The sequence below is a fragment of the Alligator sinensis genome, unplaced genomic scaffold, assembly GCF_000455745.1.
Source record: "Alligator sinensis unplaced genomic scaffold, ASM45574v1 scaffold1456_1, whole genome shotgun sequence".
In the NCBI taxonomy this organism is placed as follows: Eukaryota; Metazoa; Chordata; order Crocodylia; family Alligatoridae; genus Alligator; species Alligator sinensis.
The window spans coordinates 440,987-457,381 of NW_005842763.1; the positions used below are offsets into that span (position 1 = coordinate 440,987).

The window sequence follows — 16,395 nt, forward strand, 5'->3', positions numbered from 1 at the left end:
TATCTCAATGGAGGTACAAGATTTAATGTGCATTAAGTAAAGTGCATTAATGTGTGTGTAGACACTTTCCATGGAGTCTTACTTTTTGCATCAGTAACTTAAATCCCCTCACCAAAGCACAGGAATCTCTAATTTGTCTTCATTACCTGCCCCAGGAAGTATTCCCAATTACCTTTCTCTTTTAAGGAGTCCTTTTTTCTGGGTGAAGCTATCACTCTGCCCTGATACTGATGGACCAGCACGACCTCTGTCCTAGCCTAAAGGCAATGACACTGAACAAATGCACATGCTGCCTCAGATTCAGGATGGCAAAGTTTGACTTTGTTTCACACAGATATGATTTGTGGTTGGTTGCTTATAGCCCAATCCTTTGGGCCTACTGGAAGCACCTGTGATTAATAGTTGGACACTTCACAAAGGAGTCTTGCTCTTTCCCCTACCCCACCAGTGAAGCACCCATATGGAATTGCCATAATTCCTATATCCCTGCCCTTTCCAGGAAGCAGCAATGACTCCGTCGACTTCCCGGTTGGCAGGCAGCCAGCCACCAACTGCAAGCAATCTCTGATGAAATTCCATGAATGGGGGGATTCCAGGGACAGACTTGCTTACCAAGAGCAATGCTAGTGTCTGCACTTCTGCTCCATAGCGGGACAAACCCAAGATTACTGCTAGATGTTTGTTTGCTATAGGGTACTGTGCGTCTTGGGGGGCCTTCCCACCTATTCTATTTCACACAGACTACCAAAGTGAGGTGAGGCCAGATCATGCTCATGTTGGTAGCTCCCAAATGGCACCTAGTGTCCACAAACTTTCCAGTGTCACAAGTGACTGTTCCTCATGCATTCAGAAAGTTTGTACCAGAGTGGGAAAATATGAGTCTCAGACTCCCTCCCCATGGAAGCGATTTGTGGCCCAACATTACCCAGACCCAAAGTAGATCCCACTAACAAAGGTTCATGACTCTTTGCTACAATTAAACTATTCTGGGCCCTACTTTACTGCCATCTGTTTGGCAGCAATACTACTACATCAAAGTCAATCCCCCACAATGAAACTTGCATTGATACACAAAAAAATGTATATAATGCATGGTAGTGTGGGGCTGGGGTCAAGTTTCTTCCATTATGAGAGACTTTATTGATAAAGGTGCCTTGTTTTACTACAGGAGAGAGAACCTTACTTGACTGGATGGACCCTTCTACTTAAAAGCTAGGACTCAACCCATCTTTATTTTAAACCACTTTTGAAACAATAATACCTCTGATAACAAAAAAGCCTTGGTGGAAGTGTCTGACCAGCAGTGAAATCAACTAAGCAGACAGTCTGTAAAGTACACTTAAAAAGTAAATGGTACCTTGGATCTTCAAAGTCAGCAAAATGCAGGGCTTTGGAAAAGGATAAAAGATGCTCCTTTCCCATAATATAAGCCTTTATTCTTTTCAATTCTGGGCCAGGACTATTAAATGTAACATGGTACTTTCCTCAAGGTAAGTTGGAAGTAAAGCTACAGGCCCATTAAAGCATGAGCTTCCAAAATATTTCAAAATCTAACTTGCAACTAGCTCAGATAGCTATCCCACCTCATCTCTGCCCATCAGGTAGTAAATGAATTAACTGTTGAATGCAATTAATACACAAATCTAGATGTTGCAAGAATGCACAAGGCTTGCAAACTCTCTCATATTCTAAGGTTTGGGCACAAGTAAGCATGGCAAGCCTTATTGTTTAATCTAACATCTACATCACTTACTACTTTAACTATTTAGTGGACAGGCAAGGGCCACAATAATTTTAACTGCAAAGGCAAAACCTTAGGAAGTTCCCATGCTGCCTTAGTAATTCACACAAACGGCATATTGTCCCCATTTACTACCTTATTTCTCAGCTTTTAAACTCTGGTGGGGCCTCTTTTTCTCTATGCTGAACTCCTGTGTAACACTGGTTAGACCATCATGTCCCAGCTGAGGTTAGCTGCCATAGCTCCATATGAAGGGGTAGTAATAAGTGCTGCAAGCAATGCTTTGCATTTAATTTTTGCACTAGAATTGAAGCAGCTGAATGTGTGCCAGAATTCTAGCTTCTGTTCCTTGCATTCTGACTTCAACCCCTAGTGTGCAAAGCTCACATATGCTGTGCCTCTCCCCCTACTGAGGTATGTCAGCAGTTCATTTCACATGTCTCTGAGCTAGACTTCACACAAATACAGCTCCTGATAGACTCTGATCCAAGCTGTACTCTCTTTGGTACAGCCTAGATCAGAGTCTATCATTTCACCCACTGACATTTTGGCCACTGAAATAAAAAGAAATTGAAGTGTAATAGGAGAGGAGAAACACTCAGGTACCACATGGAGTCCTCAGTACTGACTGGGAGCTGAGACGCAGATAAAGCCTAGACAGAAGAGACAGCCACGACTCCTTGCATGTAGAACTGAAATATCTTTACTGACATTCAGAGGTGTAACATGGCCAATTCAGAGATGGCTTCAGGTTGGACGTTCCTACAAAAAAGGCTCTAAAAACCATTAAAAAAAATCTGTTTCTAGCATGAAGTCACAGAATGTTAAAAATCACAACACAATAAATACAGCCAGCTGCTGCTGGAGCCAGGAGCCTCTTCAGCTCAGGAATTTAGTAAAAGATTGAGGCCAAGAAAGAGTGGAGTGGACTGTGGAACAGCAAAGGCAGAAGGATAAAACAGGACTTAGGCCACATGATGACCACAGACTGCTTTTCCAAGGCCTGTTCTCTGGAGCCTCCTTCTTGTCAGCTCTTCTGCCCAGTCCAGCTGATATACTTCCCAGCAGCTTCAGTTGTTTCCTTGCAGCCATGTTCATGCATCCTATATGGCAAACCACCAGGCCTAGTTTTAGACAGGGGTCTACCCAGCTTCTATGCTACTGCCTTCTCTTGGAAGAGAATGAGTGGATTGTTTGCTTTGTAAGAACAGCCAGCTCTGCAGTGGTGTAATACAGCCTCCTGCTTCCTCCAAAGGCAACTCTTTCAGGTCAGGCTTCCCCATGGGTATTTTGCTTGACTGACCACAACCTCCTGCCATGACACTCAACCCTCTGACGGAGAATAGCCACTAGAGCAACCACACCATATACAGAAGGGTCCTAAACCCCAAGTCCCATTCTCTTATTCTGCTGAAGTGGGAGGGGAATTTAAACCTCCATTGCCTTCAGTGCTGGCTAAGGGAGGTCAGGTTTTCAAGGGGAGGATATTCCTAGATGCTGCACATCCCTGAGTCAACATGGCCCGTTATCCCAACAGCAGCAGTAGGGACACGTCTCACATTAAGGTGTTACAAGCTTATGGCAGATAGGTCCAGATTTTGCATATCCTGCTTTGCTCAAAACATTCCTGCCCCAATCCTCCTGAGAGACGCCTGATAGACACCAGCACAAAACCAAAGCCAGCTTTCCATTTGGTTCTTAGCGGAATGAGATGGCAATACTGTCTCCTTCCAGAGAGGTGCAGTGCCTTAAAAAGGTGAATCACCAGTTAAAGGACGATTTTAGGGCACTACCATGCTGTCACCTGTGCAGCTCCCAGCCAGGGAAGCAGTCACAGCTTGGGTCTTTCGAACGGTCCAAGAAAAAAAAACAAATTTATCAGGATACAAACCCTCTGAAGAACAGAGAAGGTCAAATAGAGACATGATGGCAGACATAACAGGAGTGTCTCATGTGACCCTAGTGAAGCCTCCACTCAAGGTGAAGCTAGGGGGTGCCATCTCCAGCTGGGGCCCACAATAAACCCAAATCCCAAAGGATTTGCATGTGGGGTTAGGCTGACCCAAGGCTGCAGAGTGACCAGGCACTATAACAGAGTCTATGTGCTCAGCTCTTGTCTGGTGAAGGAGTTGAGATCTAAAGCTGCAAATCTGCTGAGGGAAAAGGTCAGGGAAAGCTTATTCGACTAGATCAAATCCCAGTTTAGGCCCTCCACCATTTAAGAAGGGGATAGGGACAGGCCAAGCAGGGGTTTTAGTCAAACAAACACCTGTGGAGGAGTGGGCAGAGAGGGCTCTACGGTGACTGTTATGAGGAGACAAAATATGAAGTGCGAGAGGGGGTGACTGAAGTGCCCCCAGCTCAGGGCTCAAACAGTGCTGTGAGACCTCCTCCATCCTCGTTCTCCAGTATGTCTGTCTCCAGCAATGGCTTCACCTTTTTGAAGAGAGATGGGAGGTTCCGGATGTGAACTTCCTTGCGAAACTGCTCCCCTAGCGGCTTCTGCAGGAGACAGAGGGGCAGCTGTATGTTAGTCCCACTCAGCCAAAGGTTTCCATCATGTTTCATTCCCCCGTTCCATTTCTCACAAAGTAGCCTAGGTCCCCAACTTCCCTTAACCCATCCAGGTTCTGAGAAGGCCCTTGCTAGGTCCAGAAGAATAGCCTGGCATCTGTAGATGCTGACAGAAATGGCATTGCCACAATGGGCAATGTTGCCCTGATTTGTTACCACATACATCAACCCAGTAGGCTCCAATGCCTTTCAACCCAATGGTGCTGTCCCACACAAAGCTCTGTACCACCTGTGGGCTCTGCCTAATGGTGCTTCCTCTCCCACTTTGAAGGGCCTCCTGCACCTGGAGTGCCCTCAGTCTAGGAGCACCCTGGAGGCACCTCTAAGTGCTCAGGTACCATCCCATCCACCAGTGCTGATGAGATCCAGCAGCAGCACATACACATGCTGAAAGAAGGGGCAGGCTAGCTAGGGACATTTTTTCAGGAGTAAAGGGCCTGGCTGTGAGTGGTCATTTACCCCAATGCAGCCTGCAATTAGGCGTTTGAATTGGTCCTTCCGGCGCTTATCTGCCACCTTTTGCAGTGTTGGAGTGAGCAGCTTGGAGTCAAACTGCTCTAGTGACTCCCTCTGGATTTCTGGAATCTGCTCCATCACAGCCTTCAGCTCTGCATAGCGTGGGCGCTGCAGGAAGAAGGGAAGACTCTGCTCAGCATGAGCTCTGCCAGAGGGAAGACACCTTCTTTCTTCTGACGGATCAGAACGTGGGGCTTGTTAGCTCCCCCCACCCCTTCCCCGCTTAGGCTTGGGATCAGCTCATTCACTGCCTCCTATGAAACCTAGCATCAGAACAAGAGGGCTCCCCTTCTCCCCACCCCAGGTTCCTTACCAAAGCCTCATAGATCTGGAAGGCCAGGTGGACGAGAGCTGCCATGCAACCATCGTGCTGCCCGTGTGTCTGTAATCCTTTCAGCACACTTGTGAAGAACCAGGTCACCGCATCAGGGATCAGGTTCCCAGTAAGCACCTGCGACAGTTAATAGAAGAGATTAGGGGTATCTACAGTGTCCTCCACCAAGAAAGTTATGGAAATAGGCGAAATGAGGGGAGAGGGGGGAAACAGACTGGAAGCAGACAGTGTCATTCCTGGCAGGGGTGCACCGACAGAGATTTTTTGGGCTAATACCGATAGCCGATTTTTAAGGAGGCATATTGGCCGATATTGATCCAATTTCTGATACACAGCCTGGCAGCGGGGGGGGGGGGGGGGGGGGGGGGGGGGGGGGGGGGGGGGGGGGGGGGCAGACTGAGGCCCCCCCATGGTGATGGAGGGAGTGGGGTTGCAGCAGGAGCTGCTCAGCTGGGCCGGGGCAGGGCGGGGCACAGCATAGAGCCGCAGTTCATGGGTGAGGGGGGAGGGCGGCTCCAGCCCTGCACACTCCTGGGTTAGAAGGGGTCGGAGGGGTGTGCATGTGCCCCCGGATCTGCATGCAGGGCAGGGCGGGCTGCTGCTATGGGCTGGGGCCGGGGCTGCACCAGGCTCTTCCCAGCGGGGGCTGGTTTGGGCAGAAGGCAGCTACGCCGGGAAGGGGGGAGCTTCGGGGGGGGATGCTGCAGCCATCCCTAAATTCGCCGTAGTTCCCCCAACTCCCCTCCCAGCACCAATGCCTGCCCTGTCCTGAGCACAGCCCGGCCCAGCCCTGGTCACAGCTTACAGTGGCAGCCTGCCCTCACCCTGCGCAGATCTGGGGGGCACACGCACCCCCCCATGCCTTCCCGGGGTGCGTGTCATTGTGTGAGCCCACACCCTGCCCTGCCCTGGCTGCGCAGCGCCTGCCCCTGCCCCAGCCCCACTCCCTTCCTCACTGCCTCAATCTGCCCCCACCACAGCCCTTCCCTCCCCCTTCCCCTTCCACCACAGCGGATTTACCAGCTGGGCGCAACTCTCCACGCTGCCAGGCTTTGGTTCTTGCTGCCTATGTGCTGCGTTGTGGCTGCGCACATACATGGGGCATTTAATCAGCCACATTATCAGCCAGATCAGGCAAAAAAAGTCAATTTCCAATAGTCAATTTTCTTTATATTGGTGCTGATCCGATATTGGACCGATGTTTCAATGCACCTCTAGTTCCTGGTCATGTGGTGCTGCACTGTGAGTTCCTCTGCACATTTTTACTTTTGTCAGCTCTTAAAAGATTTGCTGGTGAATAAATGGATAACTACAGCAATTGCTGTTCAATGGCTTTTTATGCTTTGTTGTCCCTTACAACTAACAGTTACACTACATCCTTACAATCTGCCCGAACACAAATAATTATAAGGAAATCCCACATGTAACAGATCGGTTCTCTCTCTCATAAGCCACTGAATGAATGATCTAATATGGTCAATATACCTCAAAGTGAAATGTGCTTCATTTGAAACAACAAAAATCCCTATGTTGTCATTTGCCAGAGTACAAAAACATTCCACAAATTTCAAACACTGTGCTAAATTGTGTTGCAAATGTAAATCTCTTTCCACACACAGCTCAATCTTTTCTTTATTCAGTGAACCAGTTTTTTAATTCCTTTTTTTCAGGTTTCGGGCAATAAACCAAAATATGCTGAAGACCAATATAGAAATACCCGGGTGACATTTCCTTGAATAGGAAGTGAATGTTTTTGTCCTACAGGAAAACAGAACTAAAAACATGCACATAACTAGTAAGCAATAAAGTGGAATCTACTGTATAAGCATGGAGCCAAGATATCAGCACAAGTCAGGCCTGCTCTTCCTGTCCCAAGGGAGAAAACATCCAGCCATTATTCAGACTGATGATGGAGCCCGAGCACAAAGGTAAAGCGGACAGCAAGAGAAGGGCACCCTGCTTTCTCACCTAAGCATAGAGCCTCCATGTTTGCCTCTCCATCAACAATCCCCTCTCCCATTCTACTCTCTGTGCGAAAAGTACCTGTTTGAGCAATGGCCAGCAAAGCTGCGTGGTGGTTCTTTGGCAGGACAGGGTATCTTTCCAGGAGAGGGATGTGTAGGAAGTGATCAGCAGAGCAGTGCAGACATCCTGGAAAGGAGGTGGGGAAAGACAGGTCAGTGGAAGCTAGAGGTTTTGCTTCTGAAGGAGGCAGAAGGACCATATGGGCATTTAGAGAACCCCAACATGGGACTGGACAGCTCAGTTTCATTCTCTATTTGAAGGCAAAAAGCATGCCAGGCCCCTCAGCCATCCACTCAGTTCCACTCTGTGCCCAAGAGAGGATCCATCATGTACCTAGTCAGCCCATGAGGGCTGCAGCAAGCAAACTTCCTGCAGCAAAGGCAAGTGGGTTTGAGTAGGCACCAAAACAGCCCCACCCAACTCTCACCAGCTGCTGCTGTTCTGAAGCCAGCACAAAGAATTCTGAGACAAAGTGTGAGTGTGACAAATTAAAGATGCCTACAGCAGGTAGTTTGGGAAAGAGGTGGTGGGGGGAAAGCAGCCAATAGCTCCCCATGCCTTACCTCTTGCTTCATCAAACACTTTCCCAGTTCAGTGAGCTCGGCGCTGGCAGGTGGAGTCACATCTGTAGACATCATCTCATCATCTACAAGGAGAGACAAGGCAGCTGCATGAACACTTCACTCCTCAGAAAGGAGTGACACAAGTAATGCTCAGCCTAGGTCCCTTACCTAACCCACCTCCACATAAGGAAGAGGGGGTTTCCCAACTCTTCCTGTTCTCCCAGCTAGGATGGAAGCCCTGCTGACAGATCACCTTCCTCACCAAGCAAAAGAGGTCATCTGAATAGGGTTAATTCCTAACAAGGCATGGACAGCTGTTTGCAGATGGCTTGCTTAGTGTACTGGGGTTGGGAAAGGCAGCTTTCCCATCCTTGAAGGGCTGGGAGGAGGAAGCCTTCTCCTCAGTACCGCAAGTCAGATCCCAAGTACTTAAATTTCTGCAAAGCCTCTACAGGAAAATGTCGACTTCTGCGGCTAAGACTGAGTTCCTTCAGAGCCTTGGAGAAGAACCACCCAAGGCAGGACCTGGGGACCCTGCCCAAGCTCTGAACAGAACCTCAAAAGAGAGGCCACAAATTTGTGAAAGATCAGCAATAAGCTAGGAAGTAGTTGTGTGCACTACTTGTGGGGAGTGGATGCAGCAGGGCAGGTTACTCACCATCTCCATCTGCAGTGGCAGAAGAGTTATGCTCAGCGCCTTTCTTTGAAACACAGCAAACAGCTGCAAAGAGAAGCACAGATCAGAAGAGCAGCAGTGGGGGAGACATTAGTGCAGAACCTACTAGGATCATCCTGCTCACTCTTGTGGGGCCATGGCAGCTTTATTCTCTCCCAGCATTTCCCAAACTTCATTACCCACATGATGGTAGAGGGATCTAAAGACAACACTAGAGTCAGAGGCTGTGTTGACTCAGAAGTGCACATGTCTGTCACTGCAGTGCCTCCCTCCACCTCCAAACCTGTAGCCTCATACTAGAACAGTGGGGTTATGGAGTAGATGCTACAGTTTTACTGAGCCACAAAGCAGGCTCTAAAACAAAATTATTTAGTGTTTGGACTCTGCCTGGGATGCAGCAGCTTAAAGAGATGAAGCCAATCAGGAAAGGAGTGACAAAACAGCTCCTTCAAAGCTTGCAATCCTTTGATCTTGCCTAGGACTAGATGATCTCAAGGCCTCTTCCAGTTCTGGGCTTCTTCATGGCATTTAATTTCCTCAGATTCTGAGCTCAAAATTACACTGTGGTGCATATAAAACCCTCAGCTTAAGTGAGTGGCAGAACAAAGAATAAGAGATAGGGCTTTCCTGGCACCCAGTAAGAAACAATGTCAGCCCTGGCAGCAAGATGCCCCAAGCCCTACCTTCTGCTCTTGCAAGTGCCAATATAGTCAGGTTGGCAAGGGGTGCAACCCATCTCATGTGTCATGAGACACCAATCTGGAACTAAGATTCAAGGAGGGACTATCTTCAACAGGGACAAAAACATCCAGGGGAATAACAGTTAATACTAACAGGAAGAGAAGTTGGGAGACAAAAAGCCTGTACTTCAGGGATCTGGAACTGACCTCTATTATTTGGGTATAATGGGAGCCTCTTTCATCTGTTTTCCATGCTGTTACTATCTTTTGACTTATTTTGTTACTGGCTACTGGTCCCTGGATCCAATAGTCCCAAAGTCCACGTGGTTCTTTTCCAGGATGGGACGCCTCAAGCAAAACCTTGCTCCCAGCCTTGTTTCACTTACTGATAAGGTCCATGACTTCCCGGGTCAGCAGCCTGACCAGCTGCTCCTCAAGCATCTCCTGAGACTCAGGGTTGTCATCTGCTGTGTCCTCCTCACTAGCAGAAGAGAAGGAGAGTTTAGGGGAAGGCTGTGGGGAGAGGGCAGCAGCATCTCAGGGTGCCTACTTTGGGAAAAGACAAGGAAATGATTTAGCAGGCCAGACTGGATCACACCCAGGATAAACAAAAGGAGGGGACAGCCTCTCCTAAGATCAAGTAGTAGTAAAGACCATTGCTCTCTGAGGGAAGTAGCAATGTGGGGCTGATGGAACATTGCTACTCAGCACTCTTGGATACTCAGGTTCATGGAGAAGCACCAAGACAGTTTCCCCTTCCATGGTCCTACACCTCAAGATTCACCCAACATCCCCCCTCCCTGAGTTGCTCACTTGCACACCCTCCCATTAACAGTAAGCCCAATGGCAAGGCTCCTGTGCTGCAGGCTCAAGCCCAAGGCCCAGAAGCCCCACTGTCCTGATCCCCTCTCTGAAGGAGACATCACCAGTGCCACAACCCCAATTGGGAAAGCTGAACTTGACTCCATTTGGAGAATGTCAATGCTGCTCTTGGGTTGGTCTCATCTCTAAGCACAGCGGGCTGGAGGCAAAGGGCCAGGTGGGTCTTAGCACCAGAGTCCTCCATGTTCCTTACCAAAGCATGCTTCGCTGGTTGATGACCTGCCATTTCTGGGACAGCCTCTGCAAAACACCAAGACAAGGTGGGGGAGAGGAAGCGATAGAGAGAAGGAGTCACCAACTTCTTGAGAAGCCATCCCTGAAACACAGTCGACAAGCCCAAGTACCATTCACCATACAAGGGCCAAAAGAAAAGTGGCTTTACTACTAGCAGTGGCCCTTTGAGCCATGAGGTTGGACCAAGGGAGCTATAAACATGATTCCTTTCAGGCATGACTGTGCACAGGTCAGGAGCCCAGCAACGATGCCTCAGAAGTGGCTGGGAAGCTGTGCTGGGTGTAGAATTCTTGGAGTGAGGGAGAGAGAGGGTGTGTAGGCCTGGCAATACAGGAAAGTGGCTAAAACTACAGGGTCAAAACCATTGGAGCCTAGAAACCCATAGCAAGGATCTGAGTTTTAATAAGCCAGGGCAGGAGTGCAACGGCACAGCAGCCCAGCGTTCTACAGGCTGAAGAAGCCAGTGATCAACCCTCTAGGCTCTGTCCCCTACCCAAATGGCTCTGAAGCTGTGGTAAGGCTGGGGCTGAATGGACCCCTCCCCACTCTGACAAGGGAGCCCTGACTCCTCAGCAGCACAGAGACATACACTCAATACGCAGTTTCTTACCACATGCAGATAGGTGAAGAGTGGTCCAAGGATAGGGCAGACAAGGGTCTCGTAGTACTCTGCAGGGCAGAAGAGCACCAAGGGCTTCACAAACACGCCTGTACAAGTTGGTTAAGGGAAATACACAACATGCGAGTCTTACAGACAATGCAACCCACACACCAGTGCACACCACTGCTGTGCAACAGGGAGCGCATGGGTCTTGGCATGCTGTGCTCTATCTGGTACGTGATGGAGGCCCATGCCTTCTGTTCCTTTGGTTGATAGACTTGTTGACAACAGCTAGATCACCAGTCAGCTGAGCAGGATCCCAGTGATGTAACACCAGGTTATTGTACTTGGAACAATGCCAGCGACTGAGGTGAAAGCAGGACGAGAGCAGGCTTTCCTGGACCCTCTTACCATCAGCTCTGACCAGTGTCTTGAGGGACCAGTGATAAGATCTGATGAGGGTTAGACTTCCCGCCCAGAAGTAAGAGGATCAGTGCCAGCTATTGTGCTTGCTTTGAGAAGAGGTCACTGACTGGAAACTAGACAGCAAGCCCCAAGATCGCTGGAGCCAGTCAGCAAATTTATTCTTTTTCCAGTATCCTAAATGAAGTACCCTCCCAAATACATGTCACCAAAGAGGCTCTCCTTCTTGCAGTCTGTCCAGCACAACTTCTTTGCGTCACCATCTGTGCTGAAGTCATTCCAAATTGTGTTTTCCCTGCTCACTCTGAGAGACAGTCCTAGCTGTGACATGAGGGACTCAGACGTGGGCCTTGTTTAGTTATTAGCTCCTACTCCTTTGACTGCGCAGCCTTCAAGAACAGGATGGGTGGCCATAATGCTGGTGACGACTGGGAAAGGGGAGCCCTGTGTCACATACTGCAGCAGCTTCCCCAGGCTGTCCAGAGGCCAAAGAAAAAGGATACGAAGCATGGGACGTAGCCTGTAGTCAGGAATGTTGTTGAGGTTGATGAAGGCTGAGGTGAGGAGTTGGCTGGCCAGGCCTTCAACAGTGTAGAAATCCTGCTGCATGGATGGGCCAGCATTTCCCAAGACATGGAAACTATAATGGAAAACAATGTATAAGGTAACTGAGCTAGACAAGGGGTTTGTCAGCTCCCTCCTAGCAAAGGCTGGAAGTGCTGTGGCTCCACAGAGACATTTCAGAATGTGCGCCATGGGTGCTTGCAAAATAACTACCGTGGAAGTATCAGGGCAATGTACTTCTGAGCACTGATGCTACTCACCCTGAAAAAGGGCACACTAGGCCAGGGTATTCTACAAGCATTTCAGCACGACTTACAGTGGAAGGATTCCCAGCAGACTTGGCAACATGGAATTCTTTTCTGGCAGTTATGCTGCAGGTACATATAAGAGAGCGAGCGCAATGCGTTTCCTCATTGCTTAGGGGCACTTGGGCATCAAGTGAACATAGATGCTGGTGGGCAGTTGAGGTCACAGTGCCAGTCCCTCTCTAGAATAGTGGGTTCCAGTGAATCAGTGTAACCGCGTGGAAGATCTCTGTCACTCTTACCAGTTGTCATACAGGGTACAGAAGAAGCCCTGCATCCTTTCTAGAACAGTTTTGTAAACAGGAGAGTCATAAAGCTCCAGCAAAGGCTGAGGGAGACCTGAGGAGAGAGAGAAATCAAGTACATGAGCCAAGGTGCCTTCACAGACAGACCCCATTCAGGGAGGCTTGGCTCTGAGATAAGCACCAAGTGAGAAATCACCAGGACCACAGCGAACCAACGAAGGATCCTCTGCTCTCAGGTAAGTTGTTTATGTGGACAGTACTACAACCCTTCTGCCACCACTGAACTGGGCTGGGCACCTGCTGAATTCAACTTGGCTGCATTCAGCAGGTGGAGGGCACAGCTATCTCAGATCTCCTCAGTGAAAAGGCAGCAAGAGTGTGCAGCTCCTCACAGCTGCATCAGTCCCTCTTCACTCCTCCAAACAGGCTGACAGGACCAGGTGTTCAAACTAATCCGTAAGAAAACTTGCCGGTGTCGCAACTCTTTTTCAGCAGCCTCTCCCTGAGGTTAATTATGGGGACTGGCTAAACTCACTGGGTGTATGTTACTGATTCTGGCTGAGGTCGTGCCTGTGTTGTTCTAGGTGCTGTTACACACCACCAGACACAATCTCTCCCCTGAAGATTTATAGTTAAAATAGACAAGACAGAGAAGGGAAAAGAGCACCCTCATTTCAGAGTCACAGAAAAACAAGAAACAACTTATCCCGGGTCCCAGAGCATCTGTAGCAGAGGATGAAACTGAACTCGAGTCTCCCAAGTCCTAGCCCAGGGGCAAGACCATTTTCTTTATTTGGGCAGATCATACTGCCCGAGGCAGCTCACATCTTTGGACTCAGGTTCTAACAAACCCTACTCATAATGAAGTGTTTGGAAATGACCACTGGAGCCAGGCTGCAGGCCTTTGCCTGAAGTTCTTCAGACATCAGGCTCCTGCACCAGTGGTAGCTAATGCGATCGTGGAGCACTGCTCTAATTACAACAGCACACACACATCTAGCCTTGTCTATGTAGCAAAATGAAGATAGCTTGGGAATCAACTCAAACCAAGCTGCAGCAACTTCTCCACAGCTGGGATGGGAGGGCTGGGGTGGGGAGAGATGTCTGGTATCTCTTCACAAGGGTAAACCGGGTGGGAGGTTGGATTCAGACATCACTAGTATAAAGATGTTTCATGAAAGGGAATAAATTAAAGTCAGAGCCGATGAACAGGAGTTGGATTTCTGGCCCCTTCCAGCTGCTTTATTTGAATGCAAAGGTGTCTTCCTAGGGAAGCTACCCAAAGGGTTCCCTCTAAGGAAGAGCCCTTTACCTAGGATGGCGTTCTTCTCCACTTCCAGCATGTCTAAGGCCTTTGCAAAAGTGTCCCCCAGCTTTGCCACCACCTCCGGCATGTAGAGATTGTTGTGAGTCCTGAAAAAGAAAGGGGCGGTTCATACTTGCACAAGCGAAGCCCCTTCGTACTTGACAGTGGGATCCTCCTCCTTCAGCCTGTGAACAAGCTCCTCTGTGGCAGGTGATGAGGAAGGAGAGACCAAGCACTTGTGCATGGGATCCCCCTTCCCCATCTGGGAAAATACTGGGGACACTTCTCCCCCAGAGGTAGAGACCTGGAGAGACTCCACCTCGTGTCCTGGAGCTCCCAGCTGCCCACTCGCATGTCCGACTGCTCAGGCCACGCCCTTCTGAGTGTGGGCAGCAAAGACTCCCAGCAAGTCTCCAGCTGAAACTGGCAGCAGCTCGTTGGCTTGGCCAGAGGGACCAGAGAGCAGATTTAAAAACCCACAGTTCCATTTCTAGCAAGATACCCTGCGCCTGCTGCCCCTGCTCCAAAATACACACACTGCCCCTCGGGGATGGGTCACAGTCCCCAGAATGGCAGGCGGCACCGGAGGAACTCTAGGGAGCACCATGGCCTAATGTACACGTTGCTAGTGGCGGAGACACACGCCCCTGGACAATGCATCTGACTGGGAAGAGTTCTGTATAACCAGGAGACAGCCACATGGTCTGCTCTCTTTGAGGGACACCAATTCAGCCAAGGGTGGTTGGTTTTTGCCATCCAGGCCAAAATGAGTCCCTCCCTTAACCAGGGTCATAACTCTCAAGAGCTTGCCTCAGCAGGGGGTGTCTCTCTCACCTACCTCGCTCTCCTTTGAGACCTCAGACCTCCACTCTGGGTGTCGACAGCTGCACACAGCACAAATCCTGCAGCCAAACGGCCCAACAGCCTCCGTCAAAACTGCAATGCCATTGTACCTGCTGCTAGAGGTGATCAAGGGCAACTCAGTATCAACCCCTAGAGCAGCGTTTCCCAAAGCGTGAGGCGCAAAGGACTGGCAGGGGAAGGGGGACAGGGGCAGACCTCTGCTGTTCTCCAGAGTTTGGGACATAATTTTTTTTTTTTTTGTTAAAGAGTCTCTAGTTGTCATGACTGTGAAGAAACACCAATGCACCAGTGCCAGCCTGAGCTTGCAGAGGGCCTGAGCTGACACCAAACTATCCTGTTCCTCTTACTGAGTGCTAACAGACCACAAGTGTCTGTGCTGTTAACTACTTCACTCTGTCCTTATGTAGAGAAGGACAGTAAAATCCTGTGTGAAGACCTATATAACCTACTGACTAACCCATTTGGAGTAGGACTACCACGCCAGGATGGATCTCAGAGGCACAGTAATTTTGTTTTCCTGGTAAAGGTTTCAGCTTTCAAGTTTGGGAAACGCTGCCCTACAGGTTCAGAGAGCTATGTACCCCTGCTTGAGGCTATACTATGACCACAGTGAACATATGACCACATATGACTATGAGGACACCTTTACTCAGTCACCCTTTGTGTGTCTCCAGCCTGTTTCATGCTAGTAAAGGCTGAACTTGGATAATGGGAAGGAAGGTCCTGCCTCTTATATCACAATGTGTCAAATGCATGATCATGGAATTGGCCACTAATCCTGTAAAGTGGCTTTGCTCTGATCAAACCAGCTGGCTGGCTGGTCCCACTGAGGAGAGATCATCGCACCCTGCAGCTTGCTGCCACGAGTCTCACCTTAAAACATACTCTCAAGTCAGTAGTAAACCTGCATAGGTTGATGCTCAGTCAGAGGGTTCAGCAAAGCTGCAGCAGTAACTGAAGTTAGTGGGACCAAACTGCTCAGCCACCAGGCATAGTTAGAAGGCAGCCACCAGATATGAAAAGGTCAGGACACTCAGACTGAGCACTGAGTACAGTCACCGGATAAAAAGGGACTTCTGGGAAATCCAGTGCCCAGGAAAACATGGAAAATGACATTCAAGAGAGAAACATTTATAGCCCAGCAAAGACACAGAAAAAGGATATGGCAGGGAATGGGGGGAGTGTATTTTCAGAGAGAATCACAGCTCTGTTAAGCAAGCTGGAAGCATCTCTGATACCAAGATGTTGTCTGCTAGGCTAGAGGATGAGCCTTTCAGAACTTCCTGGGAGTCTGCGGTGAAAAAAAAAAAGGTCTTAACCCAGAAGTGGAACTGTCTATATTAGAAAAATCGGAGATAGTTGTATCTACAGAGCCAGGCCACTGCAGATATTAATGCTGTGTAAGATCAGCATCTTGTCAAGCTGGGTTCAGAAAAAGCCCCCAGTTTGTGCAGGACTCCTGATAAGCCTGGTTGGTTTGTTCAGATCCCAGGCACTGGGGATGATGGTGGGTGAGAGTCTATTCAGCTGCTGACTCCAAGACATTCCAATACCACAGAACTTGCCTTTTATTTAGGCTCAAACCCAGAAGAGAAAGCAAGAACGTCACAAAAACCATAAGCCAAAAAGCTGGGGAAGCAGCTGGATAAACTGAAATACCACAGAGGACAAGAAGTACTGTCAAACATCAAGCTACAAACAATTAACAGAGCAACTTCAAGTTCATTCAACAATTGGACATCCACTGTGAAAGCAACAGGCAAATTAGGTCAAGCACAAAAAGACCAGCTATCAGAGGCATCCTTACACTGCCTGCATCTCTCAAGGTGCACGTATGAACTGCTGCGGAGTTATCCTGTTAC

The 16,395-nt window shown here is 49.0% G+C and overlaps 1 protein-coding gene across 1 annotated transcript in view; it reads right to left on the reverse strand.

Moving 5' to 3' along the window:
• Positions 1 to 2,427: 2,427 nt before the first annotated feature.
• XPO5 (exportin 5) overlaps positions 2,428 to 16,395 on the reverse strand; it is a 36,404-nt gene continuing 22,436 nt past the window's right edge. The window contains exons 22-33 of the mRNA XM_025216732.1: positions 13,676 to 13,776; positions 12,361 to 12,457; positions 11,753 to 11,889; positions 10,836 to 10,933; positions 10,185 to 10,231; positions 9,496 to 9,590; positions 8,412 to 8,474; positions 7,754 to 7,836; positions 7,209 to 7,316; positions 5,145 to 5,282; positions 4,775 to 4,939; positions 2,428 to 4,243 (exon numbers count right to left, since the gene is read on the reverse strand). Of these exons, the coding sequence (XP_025072517.1) occupies positions 4,103 to 4,243; positions 4,775 to 4,939; positions 5,145 to 5,282; positions 7,209 to 7,316; positions 7,754 to 7,836; positions 8,412 to 8,474; positions 9,496 to 9,590; positions 10,185 to 10,231; positions 10,836 to 10,933; positions 11,753 to 11,889; positions 12,361 to 12,457; positions 13,676 to 13,776 (1,273 nt within the window). The 3' untranslated portion in view covers positions 2,428 to 4,102. The remainder of the gene's footprint in view (positions 4,244 to 4,774; positions 4,940 to 5,144; positions 5,283 to 7,208; positions 7,317 to 7,753; positions 7,837 to 8,411; positions 8,475 to 9,495; positions 9,591 to 10,184; positions 10,232 to 10,835; positions 10,934 to 11,752; positions 11,890 to 12,360; positions 12,458 to 13,675; positions 13,777 to 16,395) is intronic.